The 25,933-nt window shown below is 34.9% G+C and overlaps 1 protein-coding gene across 1 annotated transcript; it reads right to left on the bottom strand.

Annotated features, from left to right (window-relative positions):
- Positions 1-816: 816 nt before the first annotated feature.
- LOC120114439 (chloride channel protein CLC-e-like) lies at positions 817-4,801 on the bottom strand. Its single transcript, XM_039135363.1, has 6 exons — positions 4,105-4,801; positions 3,823-4,026; positions 3,265-3,731; positions 2,067-2,612; positions 1,336-1,544; positions 817-1,007 (listed from the first exon to the last, which is right to left on the bottom strand). The coding sequence occupies exons 1-6, from the start codon at positions 4,799-4,801 to the stop codon at positions 950-952; spliced, it is 2,181 nt and encodes a 726-aa protein (XP_038991294.1). The 3' UTR covers positions 817-949.
- Positions 4,802-25,933: the final 21,132 nt, after the last annotated feature.

Here is a 25,933-nt window from a genome sequence, read left to right as displayed (position 1 = left end):
AACCGTCTATACACATCAGCTACACTCAACACAACTAAAGTAATCTTTGATAACGTTGTCAATCGGAGCAGGCAGGAAAGGCACTTGGAATGGGAGCTCAAGACACGATAACATAATTATTATGAATATCTTAGTCTTAGATCTCTCTTCATTTACATTTTCATGAACTCGACTTGAGTATTCATACTATGTGTCGGTACATGTGAGACATTTTTAATTTATAAAATTTCAGGAATATAGAACCGATGTCATGGCCAGTAACTTGAACACATACGTGACAAGTTGTTTGAGAACCGCTAAATGCTTCAGCACGCATCAAGCAGTCCAAAGATTTTATCAATCAGTAAACTTCAAATGTCTTTATCATTGTGCACTTACAGTGTGATTAACACGGTAAAATGGAAGCATTACTTGTCACAAAATTGGATGTTTAGTAGCCTCTCGAATGGTACACATCATATACACATGAACATCATGTTGGAATCTCTCCCCATGATGATTTGCTCAAGTCATTTGATAAATGTTATAAGCAATATCAAGTATATACCTGTAGTAGTATGACTGCATAAACAAGTGAATGGCTATAACGTAAGAGAATATTTTCAAAAGAAACTGATACCTAATGTAAGACTCATATTTGAACAATTCTCTTTTCCAGTTCGTTGGTGGCACCAGCCTGCTAAATTTTCAAAAAAGAAGCACAACAGAACCCTTCCAGTTTGTCCATCAATGCATATGAAAATTGGAAGCATATCTCAGCTCCCAATGTTTTATCTGGTGAGTGATTTAGCATCCCCACAACGGACGGGGCTAGTTAGGACACTAACCATGCAGAGCCAATTCCCTTTTCCATGGCTGAATCGGTGGGATCACCAAATATTGAAATAAAAGCACAACAAAATCATCAATGTCAATAACTCTATATCATGTACGAGGGCAGGCTTCATCCTCATTTCTCGATCAACTTTACTGTGTCAAAATCAAGAGATTCTATTGTAGCTACGGCTCTGCCCAAAAAAAAATCCAGCCATTTGTCAATAAAAGGCATATATACTCGGAGAAACGAAAACCTGGCCTACATTAAAGAATTGAAAGTGGAAACATAGATTTGAAACCCCAACTTTAACTATTGTCCTTTAAGAGTTTGATTTTGTGAAGCATGATTACTTTTACATCTCAATATAAAATTTAAATTCTGCTACTCCGATATTTAAGATACAACTGTATATATCATTTCCAGAAGCCAAACCATTGGAAAGAAAGGCAGCGCACTACCATGATAATTAATGAAATAATTAAAAGACAAATAAGCAGACCAAAGATATAGTTACAAACCTGCAAGTTAGATTGATACATTCTCTGTCGAGAAGGCCAATCGGTTGTCCTCGACAGCCTTTTACATGCTCTAATATAACTGGAACTTGATTCAGGCCATGTTTACTCATTATCATTTCAGCAGATAGAATATCCATAGTAGGTGTAGCTGTCCATGTCACTTTACATTTTGCATTATCCAATGAACATATTTCAGATACCAAAAGCACCTGTAGCAAGGATTATTAATCAAAGATCGAAAAATTGTAACTTCAGTGCATGGTAACAAGTGTGTGAGAATCATATAATTTCAGATTAGAAAACAGTGTGACTTTAACACATCTTTGGTGTGGATGAACAACTAATATGGTAATTTCAAGACATAGTAATAATAATTGACTGAGATGACCTTTGGGATTAACTGAAGCAGTTGGGACGGGCTGTGGTATGACTAGGGATGGAGATTTAACTTCCAGTTCTACTATTGTACCCCAAAGAAAGAATACCCATAAAGATAAAATCCTATATCTAAGTTCATTTTAATATATTTTGAGTTTCAATGGGAATTAGTTTAGTGTTTTCATAAGAGGAGACATCTCTTGGTTCTCATCACTTCGCCCACCCTTATTTTCCATGAGATCCAAAATCTTTCTTTGTTTTTCCTTTTCTTCCCTAGGCCCTTGGATTGCAACATGGTTAAAGCATTTGATTCATGAAAACATGAACTAAAATCTATAAAGCTTGCACCATACCTTGGAGTCTATGCTTTTGTCTTTTGTGAATTCGCTGAACTCTTGAATATCAGAAAGTGTCAATAAACCCATTAAAAGGTTGTCATTGTCAACAATTACTGCACAAGACTGCTTTTCAGAAAGCATAAGAGTCACCACTTCCGTAAGTAAAGTACTCATCGTAACTGTCACAAATCTTGTCCTCATGGCTTCAGAAACAAAAATCCTCTTCTCTAAATCATTGGTTTTAATACTGGAATCATCAACGCAAAGTGAACTTTCAACTTCACATAGATTGTTGAAATAAGCTGGTGCTTCATTAGAAGATACACTAGTTGTATTATTTGATGCTTCAGGCTGCTGATTTGTACTAACGTTTCCGTCTTCAAGTGCTTTGGTCCCTTTAATATCCTTTCTTTTCATCCATCCGGATGTAACCCAAGAAGAAAGCCCAACAGCTCCTAATAAAGGCAAAACTATTCGATAGTCTTGAGTCAACTCAAAAAGAAGTAGAACTGCGGTGAGAGGTACCTGACAGACCCCTGCAAGAGTTGCCGCCATGCCAACCTGCAAATGACACTTCATAATGGTCATGCACATCATGTATTATTGTTTTACTTTGATGTACAAGATTAGTGAACATAATCTCAATATCCTGATGTTTGTAGGAAAAGTACTCTTTTGCAATTTTTCATGCCATTATCAGCAATTCATCTCAATTTAAACATCTTTTAATCATTGCCGAGAATCATTATCGAGTGTCAACTTGATTAATTTTTTTGAAACTTCCAACGCGTACTATATATCACAAAAAAAAGATGCACAATAACATCATCTATAAGAAGTTACTCAAGTATTGATGGATTTGATTAGCATCCTATGATGTTCTCTGACCCAGCTAATCTTCACTGATGTTTTATCATTCAACTTTTTCATAAATATGTGACGACAATTTTCCATGTTCACCCCACTCATTTTCTCCTTCGTTACTATTTCCTACATTGTCAGTCTGAAACTCTGTGCTATAGGAAATTTTCTTAGTAAACTTACTTTAGAAAATAAAAGCATCCTTAATGGTATCCATTTTACGAATAAAATACAAATGAATAGAAAAGCACAAGCAACAGCACAGAAAGTCCTTCACAAAAAACACTAAATTAAAATTTGATATACGCATTTACAAACAAAAATCATCAAATCACTATTGAAAGAAAATTACCAGGCCATATGCTTGTGGCGAGGCCACTTCCAAGATTGAAAGGTGAATGGCTGGATCAGACTGAGCAATAGCAAAACTAATGAATTTCCCATATGCCATCCCAGTTGCTGCACCAATAAAAAGTGAAGGGGCATAATATCCTCCTACTAACCCAAAGGCCCGGCACAAAGAAGTTGCAATAATCTTGACTGCCACCAATTGAAACAAGAGATCGCCAGGAAGGCCTTTCACAAAGGGCCGAGATTCTAACAAGATATCGACATTCTCAAAACCCCAGTACAGAATTTCAGGATATGCCAAGGCTATTACACCAACCGTTAGTCCCCCAACTACAGGGAACACGGGCTTTGGTATACCAACATCCTTGTTAAGATTGTCCACGACACCCAAGAAGTAAGATGTCAAATTGGAAAAAGCCAACGAAACCAAGCCACAAAGTATACCCAGCAAAAGATAAAGTGGAAGTTCTGAAATAAAGGTTAAAAAAGGTATTGATCCAGTTAGTATGAGAAACGTGCAGAATAGTTTCAAATGGAGAAGATAATTTATGAAATTTACCACCATAAGACCGGAAATCATACTCAGGAACCTTGAAGGCGGGTTCAGAACCAAGACCGACTTCAGATATCAGGGAAGCTATGACTGCGCTGAGAATTAACATTGAAGTTGTGTTGGTAAGTGACACAGATGAATCCGCCGGCGATGATGGCCATAAAACCGACTCGACGGCAAAAAAGCAACCCGCGACGGCCGCATTGAAACCTGAAGAATTATACAGAAAGTAGATTAGTTAAAGAGATTCAATTCCAAAACGTTACTGTTTCAAATTCGAAAGCGAACCGGATGAGAATCCAGCAGCTGAGCCGGCTGCCAAGAGGGAGAGCTTGGTTTGAGGATTTTTATCCAAACTAGAATGCATTTCTTTAGCAATGGTGGAACCAATCTCGACGCTTGGACCTTCGGGTCCTAAGGAATTACCAGTCCCCAGAGTGAAACAGGCCGCTAAAACTTTCAAAACCGAACCCAACGCTCCTCTGGCGCTAAAACTAGCTTCCGATACCGCGTTCCTAGCGGAGTTCAAGACGCTGACGATTAAACCGCCACAAGCAGGCACGGAAATGACGCGCACCCAAACGGATTCGAGAGGCTTCTCTCGCAACCAGGAAGCACCTCTAGAAGGTATTCCGTCCCAAAAAAAGTCGCGAATCTCATGCACGCCGTTGTTGAACAAAACGACGGCGATTCCCGTAAAGACACCGACCAAGCAAGCCGATAGGATGGCCCCCGAATCGTTGAAATTATCATCGGCCGCAACAGAATCAGCGGAGGTTTGGTTGGAGGAGTCGGGTACGGCAGCGGGGATGAAAGTGGGGCGTTCATCTTGAATGGGGAAAGGGGAGAAACGGTTGTTGTTGAAAGGAAATGACGGCGGCGGAATTTTACAGAGGTGGAGATGGGAGGAGAAGAGAAGACGGGAAAGGTGTGGAGGTGGTAGTGGTGAGGATGTAAACACGCGAAGCGCACTGGGCAAAGCCATGATGTTGCTTTATCCAAATCCTCAACGAAGATTAAGGCTTTATTAGTTGAATATAGCATATTTATTTTATGGGTAAATTAAATAAATGATAGCTCAATTATGAGTAAATTTCTTTTTAGCACTAAAATTTCACAAATAACTAAATAGTCGCTAATATTATCTTTTTATAACATACCGATTACTTAGGCCGTTATCGCAGTCATGGTAGTCTGAGTTGATACATTTTGATCAATCAATTTGACTCACTTAAAAGAATATAAGGACTTGTACTTCCATCATATGTCTTCATAAAAATAATACTTCTATTAGTTACGTTTGAAACGAAGGACTAATTACAGACACAATTTTAGAGAGCGCATACCACTTCACAAACATCATCATTTTTTATTTCTGTCATTGTTATCCTTGTATTTGAATTCGGATCAAGTATCTTTCTTTTCATGTTACGAGTACTAGATGATAACCATTTGCAGTTTTGCACTACTTAACTAGTATTGGATTCTTCCACATGTATTTTATAATGAAGTTCATCTTTAACATAAATTTTTACGTGCAATAACATGTGGGATTCGGATGATGTGACCGTGGAGCACAAAGAGTGAAAGAGCAAGGTCAGGCCAATATTAGCCAGAAGGTCCCCATACTCATGAATGAGACCAAACCAAGATTTATAGTCCCAATTCACTGTGATACCTACTTCACGTTCAGAAGCATAATAATTTTAGACATCTAATTGATAACAGATATTCAAATTTAACTGAAGTCAAATTTAATCATACAGGTGAGAGGCGGCAACTAGTTTAGAAATTTTGAACCATACGTTTTTGTATAATAATGCATGCAGTCCCTGTACTCTTTGGACTTTTTAAATTTAACCTTATATTTGTTTAATTTAACAATAAAGTCTAGTCTAATTGATAACAAATATTCAAATTTATCTGAATTCAAGTAATTTGATTCTTGTAACTAAAAGTATAGGGAACAAATTCTAGAAGTATGATAATGAAAACCAGATCAGAGTATTGTAGCAAGTATGCTTTGCCAAAGGAAATGCTTCCCTATAGCCATAAGGAGACACTGCATGTTAGCTATAGTAACAAATCATAATTCGTCTCAAAGACTGTCATTATACTTAGTTTCTCTGTCTAAGCTTTCGTGGTTTTTGATGCAATAGGATCCATATAAATGGCAAGTTGTAGAGCCTACACCAGGAAAACTCAGTGGAGATCAAAATACAATCAGAATACTGTAGCAAGTATGTTATGCCAAAAGAAAGGCTTCCTCATAGCCATAAGGAGGCACTGCTTGTTAGCTACAATAACAAATCATAATTCGTCTCAAAGATTGTCATTATACTTAGTTTCTCGGTCTAAGATTTCATGGTTTTTGAAGCGAATATGATCCATATAAATGGAAAGTTACAAAGCATACACCAGGAAAAATCATTAGAGATCCATTTATTTATCAGAAGACTCATAAAGAAGAAAAGAAAAAGTTTAGAAAGCCATCTTAAAGAAAACACACGATTTTTATTTAAACGCTAACTCTTGCCTTCTTACAAACCTTAGCTCTCCTTTTATAAGCATAATGGGAGGAAAACAACAAACTTACAAACTCTCCACATATACAAACACAATACATAGGATACTAGACAAAGTCTGAAAACAGAAATAAAAATACTAAAGATTCTTGACATGATAAAAAGTGATGAATCACTATAATCAGTGAACTCATCAAATGTCAGATTCAGCTCTATTATTATGTCTTCTTTTTCTTGTTTCTTTATGTAGCTTTCTAACCGATAAGCTGCATACACATCTTTTGGTTCCACTTCCATCTTTTCTCATGGTGTTGAAATTGTTACTGAATTTGTTTCTTCTACCGACATTAGTATTGACTCATCCCTTATATAACACCCTAAACCTGATTGGACCTAAAGTGCCACATTGAGCTACTGAGGCAACCCTTGATTTTTGAAATCTATTCATTTTTTAAAACATACTCAATGGTATTATACAACATACAAAACAGTTATTAAAACAATTTATAAACTAGATCTCCATGAAGCATAATTTAAAACCAAAATAATACATATCAATGTTTAATAAAACAATTACATATGTAAGGTTCTCTGAATACACATGCCCACTAAATCTACAATATAGTACTCTGCATGAGATGCTGGAAATCCTATTGTGATAGTGCTTCACGAACTGCTCCTGCTAATAACCTGCCAACGAAAAATATCCAAAGGTTGAGCTTACAAAGCCAAGCAATATAATCACAAATCTAGAGCAACATTAAGAGTTTCATAAACATAATAGTGCTAAAGATAGGGCACTAAGTAGTATGCACATACATGATCTTGATCAAGTGCTACCTACTTAAGGCTTAACTGATTTTTCATTTAAATAGGGTCTCACGCTTCCCTTAGTCCTCGAACAAGGGTCTCGCCATAAGTACACCTCTATCAGGTCTCTACTCAGACATACTGCAACAACTTTGCATTATCTAAATGTAACTGTAACTAGACTGTGTACTATCTATATGCAATGTTGACTAGTATCTAATCTCATAAAGCTATCAGACACTAGCAACTACGGATATCACGTCTGGCTAACCCACTTCTCGCGAGTGTTAGGCCTCGTGCCCAAATTAGTTTTCGAAGTGCCTCGCGCATTTACTATGGTGTATCCGGGTAAGGACATCACACCTGCCAACCTACACCTTATGAATGTTAAGGCCTCGATTCATAGTTACCACATAAGTTCCTCGCACACTTGCTTTAGGTGTTCTCTGATATCCTATACCACTAGACAATCGTCAAGGACTAAACTGGATTGATGAAACTATGCATGCATACATAAGGCCCAGAGGCCACACGACACTAACATCGATAACTGACTCCTCGTGAGTGTTCGGCTCGTGAGTGTTCGGCTCTCGCGCCCTCACTAGCTCCTGAAGTACCTCGCTTACTGACAATGCCCTACTAGGGAATCTAAGGTAACTTGGGTATTCCATAGCATAACTGGACTCACTAAAGTGAGGTCACCCTCTCTTTAGATGTTATCTTTCTCATTCTCTTATCTAGAATGTTACGCAAAGGCTTATTGGTCGATTAATATTGTTATTAATTAGGTTAATCTACTCTGGTCGTTCGATACTTACAGGTGTTTTTGTTATTCTCTGTCTTTGGTGAAGTCTTTACACGTTCTCGAGGTTTTACAATAATTTTTATGGTTATTATTCATTGATTTCACTATACTTTTAGCTCGGTACCTATCTCAGGTCTAACTTTGAATAGCGACTCTTTAGACACTTTAGTTACGTTTCTTTTTAATTTAGCCTCGAATTAGAGGGATAATTGTACATCCACTATTCGTTGTCATTCCTATAGTTCACGACTCAGCTGTCTTGTAATCATATGAAATTGTCCTACTGGTTATCGGTACATCCTCATAATGATCCATCGTTCTTAGATATTCGCTATGTGCTCAGCTAAAAAAAACTTGAACGCCATACGCCTACTATGGTTACTTCAGTTGTAACCAACTCCTACGAGTGTATATGGGCCCCTTTGGCCTTTTTCATCCCTCATGGACTAAGTCTTAGTATTACGAATTATCCTTAGCTCTTACGGGCCTTAATTGGGTCAAAACTAACCATCCCAAGTTAGTAGTATTAATACTCTACTTGCAGTATCGATACCATAGGGTCAAGTATCGATACCCCTAAGAGTATCGGTACCAAAAATACATTTTGTTTCTGAAAATTTGTCCCAGTTCAAGACCAACACTCTAATTCTCGAGACTGAAGGGGTAATATTGATACTCTGACAACAATATCAATGCCCCCAGCCTAAAATTCCTAAATTTTCCCCAATTTATCCAGTATCAATACTCGAACCCTAAAATAGTTTTTTAGGCTCAAGAAATCACCCAAAAATCATCTTAAAGGCCATAGTTTGGTTTTAATCAAGTGCTAAAGCTTTAGGAGCTGAATTAGGGTCTTAAAGTAAGCATTAAAACGTCTTCTAAACCTGTAAAACGTCATTTGATCTTGATTTCAAATCTAAATTGCTTAAATACTTAAATCCGAGCAAATCTTTATAATTATGAAGATCTTAACACTCCAAAGGATTATAAATACAGTACCTTGATGTTATAAACCCAAAATGAAGCCCCTTTCTTAGCCAAACTCCTTTCCTTGATAATTTTGATGAAAACTCCCACTTTTCTCTTTAACCATAAAAACCCAAGGCTTGATTCATTAAAACGACATTGCTGGAGCAATTATGAATAAAAATGAAGCATGAAAAAAAAACTCAAGACCTTAAACTTATTTTGGAATTCGAAGAGGAAGAGAATAAGGAAAATGAAGAAATTGAAAGAATATATTAAGGCTTCAGCTTTTGAAAATAGAATAATTGCACCTTTGGTCCTTTATTTTTCCAACATTTAAAACTTCTTTTTGGCTAATTGGGCTCTGAACTGCCCTAATTAAACTTAATGACTTAAATTATAAAAAAAAATCATGGGTTCACTTACCTCTCGAGTAAACTCAAAATACTAGCCTAAAATTTATGGTGTTACAATTCTCCCCTCCTTAAAAGAAATTTTGTCCTCGAAACTTACTCAGTTCAAACAATGACCCAACCCTAGAAGCACCTAACACATATTAACTTGTTTTACACTAAAGAAATCTCTGCAACAAGACTTACAACTCATAAACTCACAAACTGGCCTATTACCTCTTTTTCTGGTAGGGTGCTACTTTGTCGAACCTTAAGCAACAACCTTTGAGAAGCGCAAAACTGTCCAGTCTTAATCAGGTTGTCTTAACGCTAAATACTTAGAATTTTTCACAAGGATAACGTTACTCCAAGACTCCACTAATAAAACTCAAAACCTTCTCTGGCTAATATTACTCAATCGAGTTAACTCACTGCATAACCCGATAACCTCCATTACCTGTAGAATGTATATGATTCTGAAATCTTACGGTACTTTCCAAACTGTCTCGATACCAACTACTAAAGATATGACGACAATCCTTGACCAATGTCGATTTCTATACTTCTACTGCATAACTCTGATTTAATACTCATCCACGCTACCTGATTCTTTTTCATTATCTTACGGCTTACACTTACTCTACTTATCTGATCGAGCATCTGAGGTGCTCACAATTGGAAATCCGCCACTTATGATCATAACTAACAACATAAGGCTCTCCTGGAGAGCACGCCTCATAAAACAAAAATCTCATGCGATCGCAGTCTAACTTAAGGATTCTGAATCTCTATGTATTATACTCACTATCGCCAACCACCATATAACTATCTGATGACGACTAATATTAGTCGAATGACGCTTAACGCACTCGATCTCCTTTAGTCTAAAATACTAAAATCTATGGTGTTTCACAACGCTACATGTTGTTATGTGTTGTATATAGCTCGCGCTCATATACCAACACGAAGACATCAATGACGAGGCTTGACTCACTTAGATGATTCACTTGTTGATCATGCACTAATGTATACTGCCAGAATCAAAGGGTTCTCTATACCTCGAGAGATGTATCTGTAGACTCACAACTCGATATTTTACCTATTTTATCCTTTGTAGTTAAGGTGAAACTCTGAAACTACCGTATCGGAACATGTCCCCCACTAACTTACTCTTCGCGAGTGCTTAGGGTATATGTGCCCAGTTAGCAACAAAGTGCCTTAGCACTAACTGAGATATATCATGATAAGTCTAATAATCAAGATGTCAACATATTGCTTGGGGGGCTTGGGCACTCTTAACACTCTCATGGCGATCCTTATCTCCAATATTGAACATATCGATTCGCTCCTTTATCCTCCTGCCCAAGCATCGAACTAACACCTCTCTAAAGCTCTCTACCATGTTGATCCATTGGGATCACTCCCTGGTCGAGCTAAAACATCTCCTCCAACCTAGATCAATCTTGTGGAAATATGTTTTATAATATTTTGATATAACAAATTAAGGAAAAATGTTTTTATACTTGATTGTATTTGTTCAAATTTTTCAAAAATAATTCAAAGTCCATTAAAGTAGAATTTGAGCATAAAACCTTTTTCTAGGTACGTAGTACTGATACTTTCTTACAATATTGATACTACATGAACAATACTGATATTGTTCATGTGGTATTGATACCAAAGGTAAGAAAAGTATCGATACTCTTTTGGTAGTATCGATACTACCGGTGTTTTTTCAAATGGCTCAAATTTTAGAATGCAAAATAGGTATCGATACCCAAGAGGGTACCAATACTACTTTACACAGTAGTATCGTAAAACATGGTATTGATATTGGTCAAGCCCAATGGTCTTTAATAGCTAGTTTATTTAAATTTTATAAAGGTAGTATCGATACTCATTATCGGATTATCGATACACCCTAGTTTGGTATTTTATTTTGCAAAAATTAATCCCAAAATTTTTCTCAAATCCACTTCACCCCTCTTGGCAAATTATCCGGTTGTTCATTTGAGCTTCATCGAAAATCCTAACAATTGGTATCAGAGTTTGACTCATTAGAAGGTCTAACAACCTTGAGACGATCCTTAAATAAATTCTATCCATTTTAACACAACCGAGAAGATGGTTTCCACCTCTGGTTCGTTCTACATGGAAGATTCCCAACCGATCGACAAGCCTCCATACTTCAATGGAGTAAACTACCGTCATTGAAAGAAATTAATGAAACTATTCATCCAATCCAATGGTCTTAATGCATGGAAAATGATTGAGAATGACTACTCTTCTCCAAAGAAAAAGATGAAGGAGTGGAGTTCCCAAGAACGGAAGAAAGCTCAACAAAATACTAAGGCCATGTACATGTTGTTTTGTGCATTTGGTCCCGATTTCTATGAAGGAGATTCTTCTTGTTCAAATGCCAAGGATCTTTGGAATAAGCTCGAGGAACTTCATGATGACAAGAAGAAGAACCACCAAAGGTAGTGTGCTTAATGGCTCTTAAAGAGCTCGAGGTATCTTTTAAATCTAGTGAATCTAATTCATATTCTTTTAATGAGTTACAAGATACATACGATGAATTATTTTTAGATTTTGAGACCATGAACTCCAAATACAAGAAAATGATTCAAAATTTAAATCTGAAAATGATTTCCTTTTGAAAGCAATATTGGATTTTTAAAAACAAAATGAAATTTTGAAAAATGATTTAGAGCTTTCAAAAGTAAAAATTAATTTTTTGAAAAATAATGTTTTAATTTAAAAGTTAAGATTGAATGCTTAACAAAAGAAAATGAAATCATTTTAAAAAATTCATCTAATTTCATAATGACAAAATGCTCACATTGTGATTATCATGGTCACAAGGAACATACTTGTCCTTTAAACAAAACAAAACGTTTTAAAATTAAACAAATATGGATTCTAAGGGAACAAGGAGCATTCAAACTAATGTTCAAGGATCCAAAGCAATTTGGATACCAAATCCTCATAAATGTCTCTTGTAGGTGTGTGAGAGAAATATGATGAAAGAGAAGATATTCAAGCCACACTTAAAAGGAACGAGTAACCTTTAAGCTTATTTTGATTATCTTACATAATTGGTTGCTCATTTAGTTTAAGCATGCATGAGTTTTGGTTTTAAATAATTTTATGTTTTCTATCTCATGTATGTTAAAAAGTGTTGTGATGAACATTTTCTAAAGTTTTAATGATTTTTCATAAATGTTTGTTCATCATAATGCATTCTAGTGAAAATTGGTTTTAATGCTTGATTTTTACAAATTTTAATTTTTGACCTTAATTTAAATGTTTATGCATGTGATTTATTGCAAATGATATCTCTCTAACAATTGAAATCAATTTTTCAAATGCATAGCATTTTTTATAGCTTTATGCACATGCACTTAAATATAGCAATTGGTATTGCATAAAGTTTATTAGACTTGGATATATTGAATTTCTTATGCTACTAACTTGTTTGTTCATATTTGTTGAAATCCAATCTCTTTTAGGTATCAAGCTTTATAAGTCAATTTTTTAATGCATTTTTTTCAGGGGAGATTTGATTTTTCAAATGATTTTTTGCTAAAATTTACCACTTACTCTCTATTGTTATTTTTGAACTTTAAAGTTGAATTATTTTTGATATAACAAAAAGGGGAAGAAGTATAGGTTTGAAAATTTTAATTTCTTAATGAAAAATGGAGACCTTTAATATTTTCCAAATATTTCTTTTTTTCATGAAATATTTTATTAAGGGGGAGTTTTGCCTAAAAACAAATTTTCAAATGTTTTGTTATATCAAAAAGGGGGAGATTGTTGAACTATGTTTTATAATATTTTTATATAACAAATTAATGAAAAATGATTTTGGACTTGATTGAATTTGTTCAAAGTTTTCAAAAATAATTCAAGTCCATTAAATTAGAATTTAAGCACAAAATTGGTTTCTGGGTACGTAGTATCGATATTGTTCTTAGAGTATCGATACTACATGAACAGTACCATATTGTTCATGTGGTACCGATACCAAAGGTAAGAAAAGTATAGATACTCTCTAGGTAGTATCGATACTACCAATGGTTTTCCAAATGGCTCAAATTCCAGAATGTAAAATAGGCATCGATACCCAATGGGGTACCGAAACTACTTTACACAATAATTTGATCTAAAAGGGAGAAACGATGATTCATGGTTTAAATATTTGTTTCGATTTATCAGGATACCGAGTTAACTCAAACTAAACAAATTCCAACACTGTGATACATGTCGATTAAATTGTTGCACGTTAAGGGTATTCACACATTAATACTGACAACTCTTGTCGAACTGATCATTTTCATAATCATCGTGAATGGATCTTAGAGAGACGAACATGTATTCCAATGGTATTTATTTCATTTATATATTTTAACTATTTTAAGAAATGTCGACGTGCTTATTCGTATTTCAAAACCCTTATGGACAGTACAACATATAAGATCATCAGTGTTTCCACACTTATCCAAGTTATTCGCTTAATTCCAGGTCTTTGAGGGTACTTAGGTCATTTAGTAGTCATGTTATCTCGGTCAATTCGGAGTTTCCAGAGTAATTCAGTCGTTTCCATAATTTAGAAACATACAATACTTCCATTTAGTTCAACTTGGTCATATAATATAGTCATTTTACACTTTAAGGGTATTTGGTCATTTTACACTTCAGGGTAATTTCATGATTTCATGATCAGGTAATTTCGGTATTAAATTTTTTAAAGAGGATAAATAAAATTTAGATATTTCGAGGCTATTTGCTTTTCCGGATAATCGTTGAACTTGAATCATTCTTATCAGTCTTTTTATGTTTATGTAGGTAGTATGAGCCTTATTTAGTTTAATTTATTTTTTTCGCAATCAGACCGAGTTTAGAATTTTTTTCCACACACATGTAACCATATTCAATAATGCATTTACTAATACCAACATATTTCATACAATATGCATAAAGTAGTAATGTATTACCTCGATTTATGAGCCATATTGATCGACCATTTAAACTCCATTCGATCGCCATCGAACATTAACTCCACGTCCTATAATGTCACAGATACATAACAAATGAATTTACGTCAAAAATTGAACTTAATCAAAAAACCAATTTGGTTATAAAGGTAAAACACTGAAAAACGGCTTACCAAGTGCAAATTTGGAAAAACGGTCAGCAATCAGATCGATCATTTTCTTTACTTTTTTGGTAAAAGTCAACGGTCAAACATTAGATCGGTCAAATCAACGGTCAGACTGGTCAGCGGGACTGGTCAAAGTCAACGGGTCGGCTCTAAGTCAATGGGTCGAGTCGGGTTGACTTGGTTTGGGTCAAACAGACCCGGTTCAGACCGGGTTGGGCCGGTTCAGACCAGTTCAAACCAACTGGATCGGCTCTAGAATAAACCAGAGCTGGGGACAAGCCCTACGCACACGCGAATACATATGGTGGCGCGTGACGATGGTGACGGGTTGTGTAACACCCTCAACCCATACCCGACCTGGATACGAGTCCAGGATGTCACATTGGCTAAACAAAACAATACTCTTAAAAAATCGATAAAACATTTGAAGTTATATTATTAAAATACAATAATATACATATGTTAATACAAGTTTATTAAAATACTCAGAGCATACACAACTTAACATTCTATTATATGCCAACACTGATTTACATAACAAAATGACATACTATTAAGTTGCTTCTGATCTGGTAGTTGCAGGAGTAATGTTGTCCAGCTGCTTAACCTGTCTCGTCTACTTTCTTGAATCCTACGTGTGAAACACTCACACGCTAAGTCATCGACTTAGTGAGGCAATATAATAATAATGATAACAAAGAAATGTAATGGAAATGCCATAATTAAATGGAATGAGATGAAATCAAATGCTAAACCATGCAATTTATATCACCATGTTCTTTACCTGTCAGCATAATATATTGACATTAATGAATTCATATAATAAGATTATTGGCCCATGATACCATACTGAGAACCTAAGGGATGTGAGTACTGTGAGGTTGTGCACTATGCTGTCACCACAGCTCGTATAAATGCACCGAAGTGCCACGTAGAATTACACGAAGTGCCGCGTAGAATTGCTCCGTAGTGCCATATAAGATTGTCCCTAAGGACCACGTAGATAATTCCTTAAGAATCATATACATATGCCAAGGATCAAGTATGTGTCTTAAAAGACCTCACACATGTTCCAAAGAATACATATATATCCCGAAGGATCGCGTAGACCCTCTACTCTTGGCATGCCAACTATACCTATAGTTCTCATCTACATAACATGGGCTTCCACCATTCCCATAATTTATATTGTATAGACATATAATTTCCATACCTTTATCACATAAACATATCATGTTCCATCACTTTATCACATAGATTATATAACATTTCCTGCATATTCATGTCACTTAATGCATATAATATGAATTCATGTCATGTATCAAAATATTGAATCTAGACTTATCACAAGTCTAGAACTGAATAGAATACATATTCATGCTATGCTTATGCACTCACCTATATTTCCTTGCTTTTTCCTCGATCGAACTTACGAGACAATTGTTCTGGAAACTTGTTTAGGCTCGGTATCTACAGAGTAATTCATTGATGCTAATCAGTATACTAATTAATGTATTTAAACTATCATTTCTTGGGCTAAAAGAAAAGTCATTTTCATCTTTTAATGAAGGTATGCATCGATGCACCACACCATGCATCTATGCATAAATCCTATTCGATGTTTATATTTAAGGGGGTGCATCGATGCACTCCTTATGCATTGATGCATTAATGACATTCGATGTTTGTATTTTAAAAGAGTGCATCGATGCTCTTTATGTTCATCGATACACCTTGAACAATTTTTGGGATTTATCCTTGATGCATTGGTGCACATTGAATGTGCATCGATGCACATAGCCCAGAAATATCATTTTAAGCACGAAAATCTCTTTATAATCTTCTCTACACTTTATATTTCACCTCCTTTTATATCTCTAACTTGTATACACTTATTTAAACTCATTATTATCATTTGATGCCTTTAAAACTTAGAAATCCAATTCTCCATATAAGATTTAAGAATTTCACTCAATTTCAACATGTTCTAAATCGAATTCTGACACTTCATATCCTTTAATTAGCTTGATGACAAGTCAAATCCCACTTCTAATTCTTATTATGAACTTATTCCAAGATTTCACTTTTCTACTTTATTTCTTTAATCCTTCATAACTCCATCATCTTTTGATTTTAAGATAAGCTAAGTTTTCCTTAAGCTTAGTTATCATCTAATGATCAATAAGCAACCTTAAATTCATCAAGAATTTGATTAACAAGAAACTCACTTCTAACTTTGTCTTAATGGTGAAGAAGAAGAAAGAAGAAGGAGAAGAAAGAAGAAGAAGAGAAATCTGAAAACTGTTGGTCTTTCTCACTAGCTTCCACGTGGGAATAAATATCCTCAAATAAGATTTAATTATTTCCTTGTTAAAAGACTCATTTTCCCCTTTATTCCTCCTTCCTGGCTAATTAATCCACATAAAACATTTCATCAATTCTTTAAACTTTTCAATCTATCCAATCTGGTCATTGAATTTTAAAATTCCACAATTTGATCGCTAACCCGGTATGGAGGATTGCAAATCTCCCTCCCTTAAGAAAATTTGTCCTCGAATTTTCATTGCACGAACATATAGGCTATTGAAGTCGCATATCTTCCCAAGTGTCTTCTACCTTGTGATTCCTCCAAAGAACTTTGACCAACGGAACCGATTTATTTCTCAATTGTTTAACTTCGTGAGCTAAAATTTGTATTGGTTTCTCTTCATAGTTCAAATCAGGTTGAATTTCTACTTGTTCTGGTGTAACAACATGAGAAGGGTCAAACTTGTATCTTCGTAACATGGATAAATGGAAAAATTATGGATTTTCTCCATTTCTGGTGGCAAAAATAACTGGTATGCCACTGGTCCTATTCTTTTAACGATTTCATATGGCCCAATAAATCTAGGACTTAGTTTTCCTTTCCGACCAAATCGTAATACTTTTTTCCATGAGATACCTTCAGAAACACTTTATCCCCAACTTTAAATTCAATCTCCTTTCTTTTAAGGTCAGAATAGGACTTTTGTCGATCAAATGCCACCTTTAGGTTATGTTGAATTTCCTGAACTTTCTCTTCCATATCTTGAATCAAATCTGGACCAAGTACACTTCGATCTTTGAGCTCATACCAGTTTAATGGCGTACGACACTTCCTCTCATATAACGCCTCATAGGGTGCCATTTTAATACTGGACTGATAACTATTATTGTAAGCGAACTCCGCCAGTGGTAAGTATTTCTCCCACAACCCTTTAAACTCAATGACACATGCTCGCAACATATCTTCCAATATTTGAATTGTTCTTTCTGATTGTCCGTCTGTCTTAGGGTGAAAAGCTATACTAAAGTTTAAACGAGTTCCCAACGCTCCATGCAAAGATTTCCAGAATCTCGAGGTGAATCGAGGATCTCGATCAGAAATTAAAGAAACATACTCGATGCAATCTAATAATTTCCCTAATATACAACTCCGAATACTTTTCCATAGAGAAATTTGTTCTGACAGGAAGAAAATGTGCTGACTTGGTCAATTGGTCAACAATTACCCAAATTGAATCTCTTTTGTTTGGAGTCAGGGGTAACCCCGAAACAAAATCCATTGTGACATTTTCCCACTTCCATTGTGGAATGGAAAGTGGTTGCAACAATCCAGATGGAACTTGATGTTCGGCTTTGATTTGCTGACATGTTAAGCACTTGGACACAAATTCAGTAATGCTTCGTTTCATCCCTTGCCACCAATACCGATCTTTTAAATCCATGTACATCTTGGTTCCACCCGGGTGCATCGTTAATGGACTGCAATGAGCCTATGTTAATATTTCTTTCTTCAAATCCTCATTATCGGGTATCACAATTCTTCCTTTATAATACAAATTTCCATCCGACTTAACCTCAAACTCTTTAATCTCTTTGCTCTTTACTTGCTCAATTCTTTTCAAAAACCCTCCATCTTTACTTTGTAATTCTCCTATTCGTTCTAACCATGCTGGTTTAAGTTTTAACTCTGCACATAGACCACCATCTTCGGTTAAAGATAATCGTGCATCTAGCTCGTAAGGCTGCAAACGTCTTTCTACTCAAAGCATCTGCTACCACGTTAGCCTTTCCGGGATGATAGTCAATTATCACATCATAATCTTTTAAGAACTCTACCCATCTCGTTGCCCAAATTAAGATCTTTTTGAGTAATCAGATATTTCAAGCTCTTATGATCCGTATACAAACAACATCGTTCTCCATACAGATAATGACTCCAAATCTTGAGAGCGAACACCACTGCAACCATTTCTAAATCGTGGGTGGGGTAATTCTTTTCATGTGATTTCAACTGTTCGATGTATACGCTACCACCTTCCTTCTTGCATTAATACACACCCCAACCCATTGTGGGAAGCATCACTATATACAATAAAATGCTTACCAGATTCTGGTTGAACCAATATAGGAGTTTCTGTCAGAATTCTCTTTAAAGCTCCAAAACTTTCTTGACATTCAGAAGTCCAAACAAACGGTACATTCTTTCTCACCAGCTTCGTTAAAGGCACCACTATCATCAAGAAATTCTTAACAAATCTTCGATAATAACCGGCAAGTCCAAGGAAACTCCGAACTTCGGATACATTCTTTGGAACTTCCCAGTCCATTATAGATTTTACCTTTTGAGGGTCACCCGAATCCCATCTGCAGAGATCACATGCCCCAAGAAAATTACTTCATTTAACCAAAATTCACATTTGGACAATTTCACATAAAACTTCTTATCCCTGAGAATTTGCAAAACTATTCGCAAATATGTGCTGTGCTCTTCAATGGATTTCGAATACACCAGTATGTCATCAATAAAGAAAACAACAAACTAGTCTAAATAGGGCTGAAAATCCCTGTTTATGAGATCCATGAAAGCAGCAGGTGCATTCGTTACTCCGAAGGGCATTACAATGAATTCATAGTGATCATATCTTGTTCTGAAAGCTCTTCGGAATATCTTTCTCCTGAATCTTCAATTGGTGATAACCCGAACGTAGATCGATCTTCGAAAATACCAAAGCTCCTTTTAATTGATCAAACAAGTCATCAATGCGCGGAAGGGGATACTTATTCTTGATGGTCACCTTATTAAGCTGTCGATAATCAATGCAGAGAAGCATTGATCCATCATTCTTCTTAACAAATAACACCAGAGCTCCCCAAGGCGACACACTTGGTCTAATAAATCCCTTTTCTAACAACTCTTGCAATTGATTCTTTAACTCTTGCAATTCTTTCGAGCCATCCGATAAGGTGTCATTGCAATCGGAGCTGTTCCCAGCATTACTTCAATTTGAAATTCTACCTCTCTATCTGGAGGTAATCCTGGCAACTAAACAGGGAAAATATCAGGGAATTCCCGAACTATTAAAATCTCATTCAATCCTTTCTCTTTAGCTCTGGTATCTATCACATTTGCAAGAAAACCCTGACATCCTGTAGTAATAGCTTCTTAGCAGACATTACTGATATTGCATTTGCTAAAGGATTAAATCTTTCACTGAGCACACTTATTTATGTTCCTCCTAGACTCTTCAGGGTTACCTTTTTCGATCTGTAATTAACATCCCCGTAGTAACGGAACAACCAGTCCATTCCCAGAATCACTTTAAACTCGTCAAAGGGTAATTCCATTAATTAGCAGGGAATTCAATTCCCTGAATCTTTATGGGACACCCCTTACAGACTTTGTGATTATAGATAAATGATAAGTTAAAAGACATGGACATATGTGATTATATGAATGTGAAATAAGCTATGTGATAAGGACATAGAGAATGAAATGAATACGTGGTAATGAGATATGAGAATATATGAGAAAGTCTTATGATATAAAATCAATGATTACACGTATATGTGATACGTGATAGAAAAGAAGAGATATGTGTTTATAAGAGAAATGATATGAATAAGTGATGTGAATATGCGAACTGTTATAAATGATAATGCCCATGTTATGTGATATGAGAGCTAGGGGTATAGTTAGCATGCCAAGAGTTGAGGGTTACTTATGTTTTTCGGGACATATGACAGTTTACCTATGTTATTCGGGACATATGGACAAATTACCTATGTTCTTCGGGACATATGGACATATTACCTATGTTCTTCGGGACATATGGATAGATTATTATACGAGCTGTGGTGACAACATATGTGTGCACAACCTCAGTGTACTCAGATACATTGAGTTCTCAATAATGTACATGGGCTTATAAAGGACATAAAGAGTATGCACATGATTGTATCTTAATACAGTATTATTATTTAGATTTCTTCATATATGGTATGGTAAATGATGATATTACATAATTGCATTTGGATAGTAGATAGCATGTTTATATTTTTATAAATGATTTATTATATGTTTATGCCTCACTAAGTCTATGACTTAGCATGTAAGTGATTTACACGTAGGTACTGAAAAGCAGGAGGATCAAAGCTAAGTTCAAAGGAACTATATATCTCCACTTTAAGATCAGATCATAAGTAAATTAAAAAGTAAATATTATTATGTGATAAATAGGTTGGCATATAAACAAAGTCTTTAAATTAAGTATGTGTGCTCTGTTCAAGTTTTGGAATGTTTTAAACGTATTTTTGTAAATGGTAAATGTATATCAATGAAAGGTTAAATTTTAAGAGTTTATATATGTTTTACGGAAGTACTGTAGCAGTAATGTAGAAGGGTATCGATACCCCTCTAGCATTCTAATTTTTTTAGCATTTTGTACTGTTCACCTGTTCATTATTGTTCATGGTATTGTTCAATACTGTATACGGTACTATTCCTATCATATAATATTGTTCATAAATACGTTTTTTCCTTAAAATTTTATAACGAACATAATTTAAGGGTATATTATTGTATTTTCTTAATATAAGTTCAAATGTTTTGATATTTATAAGAATATCGTTTTAAAATGTCAAAGTGACATCTCGGACTCGTATCCAGGTGGTACGGGTTGGGGGTGTTACAGCTCGACTTTGGAGTTTCGATTTGGAGAAGTACGTTTATAGTCTAGGGGTATGTATTGACCAGACATCCTATAACAGTTAACCGACCGGTTTACCCAGAAAAACTCGACTCAACATAAGCTTGATACCACTAAATGTAATAGCCACAGACCGATACGGGTGACCCGACCCTATCTGATCCGATGTGTCACATTAAGGTCACCGAAGTAACCCACAGTAAAAATCCTGTAAAAAATTTAAAATTTCTATTAAAACATATAAAATTATAAAACAAATTATAATTAAAATACAAGTTTAGAAAACCATTCATATACTACAAACAAAATTAAAATCATACACATTTCAGGCTCGGATATAAAAACAGAATACAACATACATGCACCCTAATCACATGCACCATACTCTGCAAGTAACACCAGCGAAACTCTAATACTGAAGTCGATAGTTGTATTGGATCAATTTAACCTGAAATAGTGAGTAATAGAGTGAGTTTGGGAAGCTCAGTAATACAGAACTACCAAGTGATGTTGAAGGACATGCAGATAATAGGCAAGCATAAAATTTCTTATCGATCCAGACGCTACAGGTTTTCGAGATGAGCTAAGGTTCCAATGATATTTTTTCGAGTAAAAGACATGAAGATTATAGTTCAGAGGAAACGTTCAGAGAACCAGGTTCAGAGATCAGAATAGGGTGTGTAATGTGTTCCCAAAAAACAGTGAAAAATATATATCTTTTTAAAGAAGTAATAATTTAAAACATATTTTTAAAACCATAGTAAAACCCTCCAACCGAACACCAATATGCAGTTCCCAAAAATTACATCCATAAGGACTTACCCTAGGCCCATTGGGCATTGGTGCCAATCTAAGGGAATACCTTGGGTCCGTAAGGTCTTACCCCAGCCGAAGAGTAGGTGCCCACAAGAGTAGAGTATAAGGGAGTGCCTTAGGGTCCATACGTTCTTACCACTAGGCCCATTACGCCTAGGATCCCACCCAAGGTCATCTTAGATCTGTAAAGAATTACCAGCTCGATCGATCTAAACCTATATAAGGAATTACCAGTTTGACCGAGCTGAACCTACAGTAACTTCATACCAGATCCCAAAGTACCTCGAAGAAATCAATTTTCAGACAGTATATTATGGTAGCAGAGAAATCAAAGTTCGGACATATCAATTCAGTAGGAATAATATCAAGAGGTCATTAATCGACAGATAGACCTAAAACTTTAGTAACTCGAAAATCTCGGAAAAACATATTTCAGAATATATAAAACAATCATATAACACATAGGGAGCACACTAGAGGATCCAATTATTTCCGAAGGTACTTGGTATTTATCAGGTAGGGAGCCATGAAATTTCTGTAAACTGATTAAAAACGAGACCCCTATAAAAGGGCTTGATAGCTGACGGATTCATCAGTTATTCAGGACATGATTTATCAAGATCATATAATATTCAGATATTTTTCGGAGGCACTCTCTAATAAAAAAAGGTATTCAGAATCCTTTGCATCAGAGTTACTTCTGATTTTAGATATAACAGGAGTGATTCCATTATTCAGGAAATCATGGGCATTTTGGACTTTAGGCTTTTGGAGAATTCTTAGTAATTTGATCTAATAAGCGAGAAATGTTGATTCAAGGTTTTAAGATTCGTGTCGATTTTTCAGGATATCGAGTTAACTCGAACTGAATAAATCCCAGCACTGTGTTACCTGTCTACCGGTCAAAATATCGCACTTCAAGGGTATTCACACATTAATACTGACAACTCTTGTTGAACTGATCAGCTTTAGAATCATCGTTGAATGGATCTTAGGGAGATGAACATGTATTCCAATGGAATTTATTTCATTTCTGTATTGCAACGATATTAAGAAATGTCATCATGCTTGATTCGTGTTTCAAAACCCTTATGGACGGTACAACATATAAGATTATCATCGTTTCCAGACTGATCCAAGTTATTCGCTTAATTCTAGGTCTTTGAGGGTATTTAGGTCATTTTGTAGTCAAGTTATCCCGATCACTTCGGAGTTTTCAGAGTAATTCAGTCGTTTCCACAATTCAGAAACATACAATACTTCCATTTAGTTCAACTTGGTCATCTAATATAGTCATTTTACACTTCAGTGTATTTTGGTCATTTTACACTTCTGGGGCTATTTCGTGATTTCATAATCAGGTAATTTCGGTATTAAATTTTTAACAAAGAAAAAAATTTAAAGATTTCGAGGCTATTTGCTTTTCTGGGCAATCGTTGAACTTGAAATCATTTCTTATCAGTCTTCTTATGTCTACGTAGTAGTCTAAGCCTTATTTAGTTTAATTTATTTTATATCGCAATCGGATCGAGTTTAGAATTTTTTCCACACACATGTAACCATATTCAACCATGCATTTATCAATACCAACATGTTCCACACAACATGCATAAGGTAGTAATGTATTACTTCGATTTATGTGTATTACCCCAAATATCAGGTCAATGATTTTATTAAAAAGATTTAAATTTGAGAATTTATTTGAATAAATGGTAAAATATGAGAATGATTCGTAATAGTGTTTTAGACTAATGTGTAACAATAGATGAATTAAGAGGGCATTTTGGTCCTTTAAGAGGGAAATGAATTTAAAATACATTTTCTTATCAGGAATTTTATTAGGGGAAAAGAGGAAAAGTTAAGTTATTTACTCATCTTCTTCTTCTCGTGGGTTGTGCTCTTCTACATAGAAAAATGTAAATTTCTTTTAACTAGGTCTTCCTTCCGATTTGGGTTGTTTTTGCAAACTTAATTGATATGTAAGATTAAGAAAGAGTTGAATAAGAGTAAAACTAGGAGATGGAGGAAATAATTGAGATTTAAGAAAATGAGTTTTTGAATGATTTGTTAGAATATGAGTTTTTATTGATGTTTACTAGTATATTTGACTTGTCAAAGAAGTAAATAAGAGATTAGAAGCATTGGTTGGGATTAAGAACATGTTAGAAAAAGTGGTATGATTCTTAGATGGAAATGTTCTTGGAAAATTTTAATGTATTAATAAGCTAAATGAAGAAAAGTTAATAAGGATAAGTAAAGAAGAGTTTAATAGTATTGTTGGAAGTAAACATAAGGAAAATTGATCAAATTTGGGTAAGAATCGGGCTGAAAAATGAATATGGGTAAGGGTATCGATACAGATAGTACAGTACCAATACTATAGACTTAAAATTTGACAAATTAGCTGAACAATATCGATATTGATTCAATTGGTATCGATACTGAGAGGGGGTATTGATACTATGGAGAATGTATCGATACCATTGATTACAAATACAAAAATGATATTGATACTGTAAGGGAGTATCGGTACCACAATATAGAAGTATCGATACCATGGTATGGGTACTGATACTATAGAGACAGAAATTATATGATAAGCTGAAATTGTTATAGAAATTTAAATAATAGTACTTGTGAATATTATTAAAGTATAAATGTTAGAGAATATACTAACATTTAGTATGATATATGTCTTTAATGGATACTTATGTAGATCGTAATCAAACTCCCAAGTCAAGCAAAACGAAAGGCAAAGATAAAGAAGCTGAGTAGTGAGATATACATTTTGGATATAATAGTGAAGCAAGCCGGGTGAGTGCATTTATTATGTACTTATATGTTATGATTGTTATAGATGCATGTTGCTTAATATATGTATGGTGATCACCAAATGGCACTATGCGTGCAAAACTAAGAAATTCATAATAAGTTTATGAATTTATGTATGGGCAATTTGTGTGCAAAACTAAGAAATTCATAATACGTTTATGAATTTTTGTATGGGCATTTTGTGTGCAAAACTAAGAAATTCATAATAAGTTTATGAATTTCCGTATGGGCACTTTGTTTGCAAAACTAAGAAATTCATAATAAGTTTATGAATTTCTATATGGACACTTTGTGTGCAAAACTAAGAAATTCATAATAAGTTTATGAATTTATGTATGGGCACTTTGTGTGCAAAACTAAGAAATTCATAATAAGTTTATGAATTTTCGTATTGGTAGTGGGTGTGCAACCCACGTAAATTATAATAAGTTTGTGAATTACCGTATTGGCACTACGTGTGCAAATTATAGAGTTTATAATGAATTGAAATAGTTAATTGATATTATGAATAGTTATTAGAGTAGAAATTGTTCTAAAATAAAAGACTAAATGTATAACGGTGCATTTGGCATAAAGGTGCCAATGATGCAAATTAGAAGAAAGGTTAAATGTCTTTAGGATAAAAGACTAATGCCTAACGGTGCATTTTGGCAGAAAGGTGTCACTAATACAAGTTAGATAAAGAACAATGCATAATTGGCATTAAAGGATGCCATAAATGAAAGTGTATAACAGTGCATAATTGGTATGAAATGATACCACAAATGAAAATACATAACGGTATATTAATG

This window comes from Hibiscus syriacus, unplaced genomic scaffold (assembly GCF_006381635.1).
Source record: "Hibiscus syriacus cultivar Baekdansim isolate YM2019G1 unplaced genomic scaffold, ASM638163v2 tig00110223_pilon, whole genome shotgun sequence".
NCBI classification, from domain to species: domain Eukaryota; kingdom Viridiplantae; phylum Streptophyta; class Magnoliopsida; order Malvales; family Malvaceae; genus Hibiscus; species Hibiscus syriacus.
This window is presented reverse-complemented; position numbering and strand designations above follow the sequence as displayed.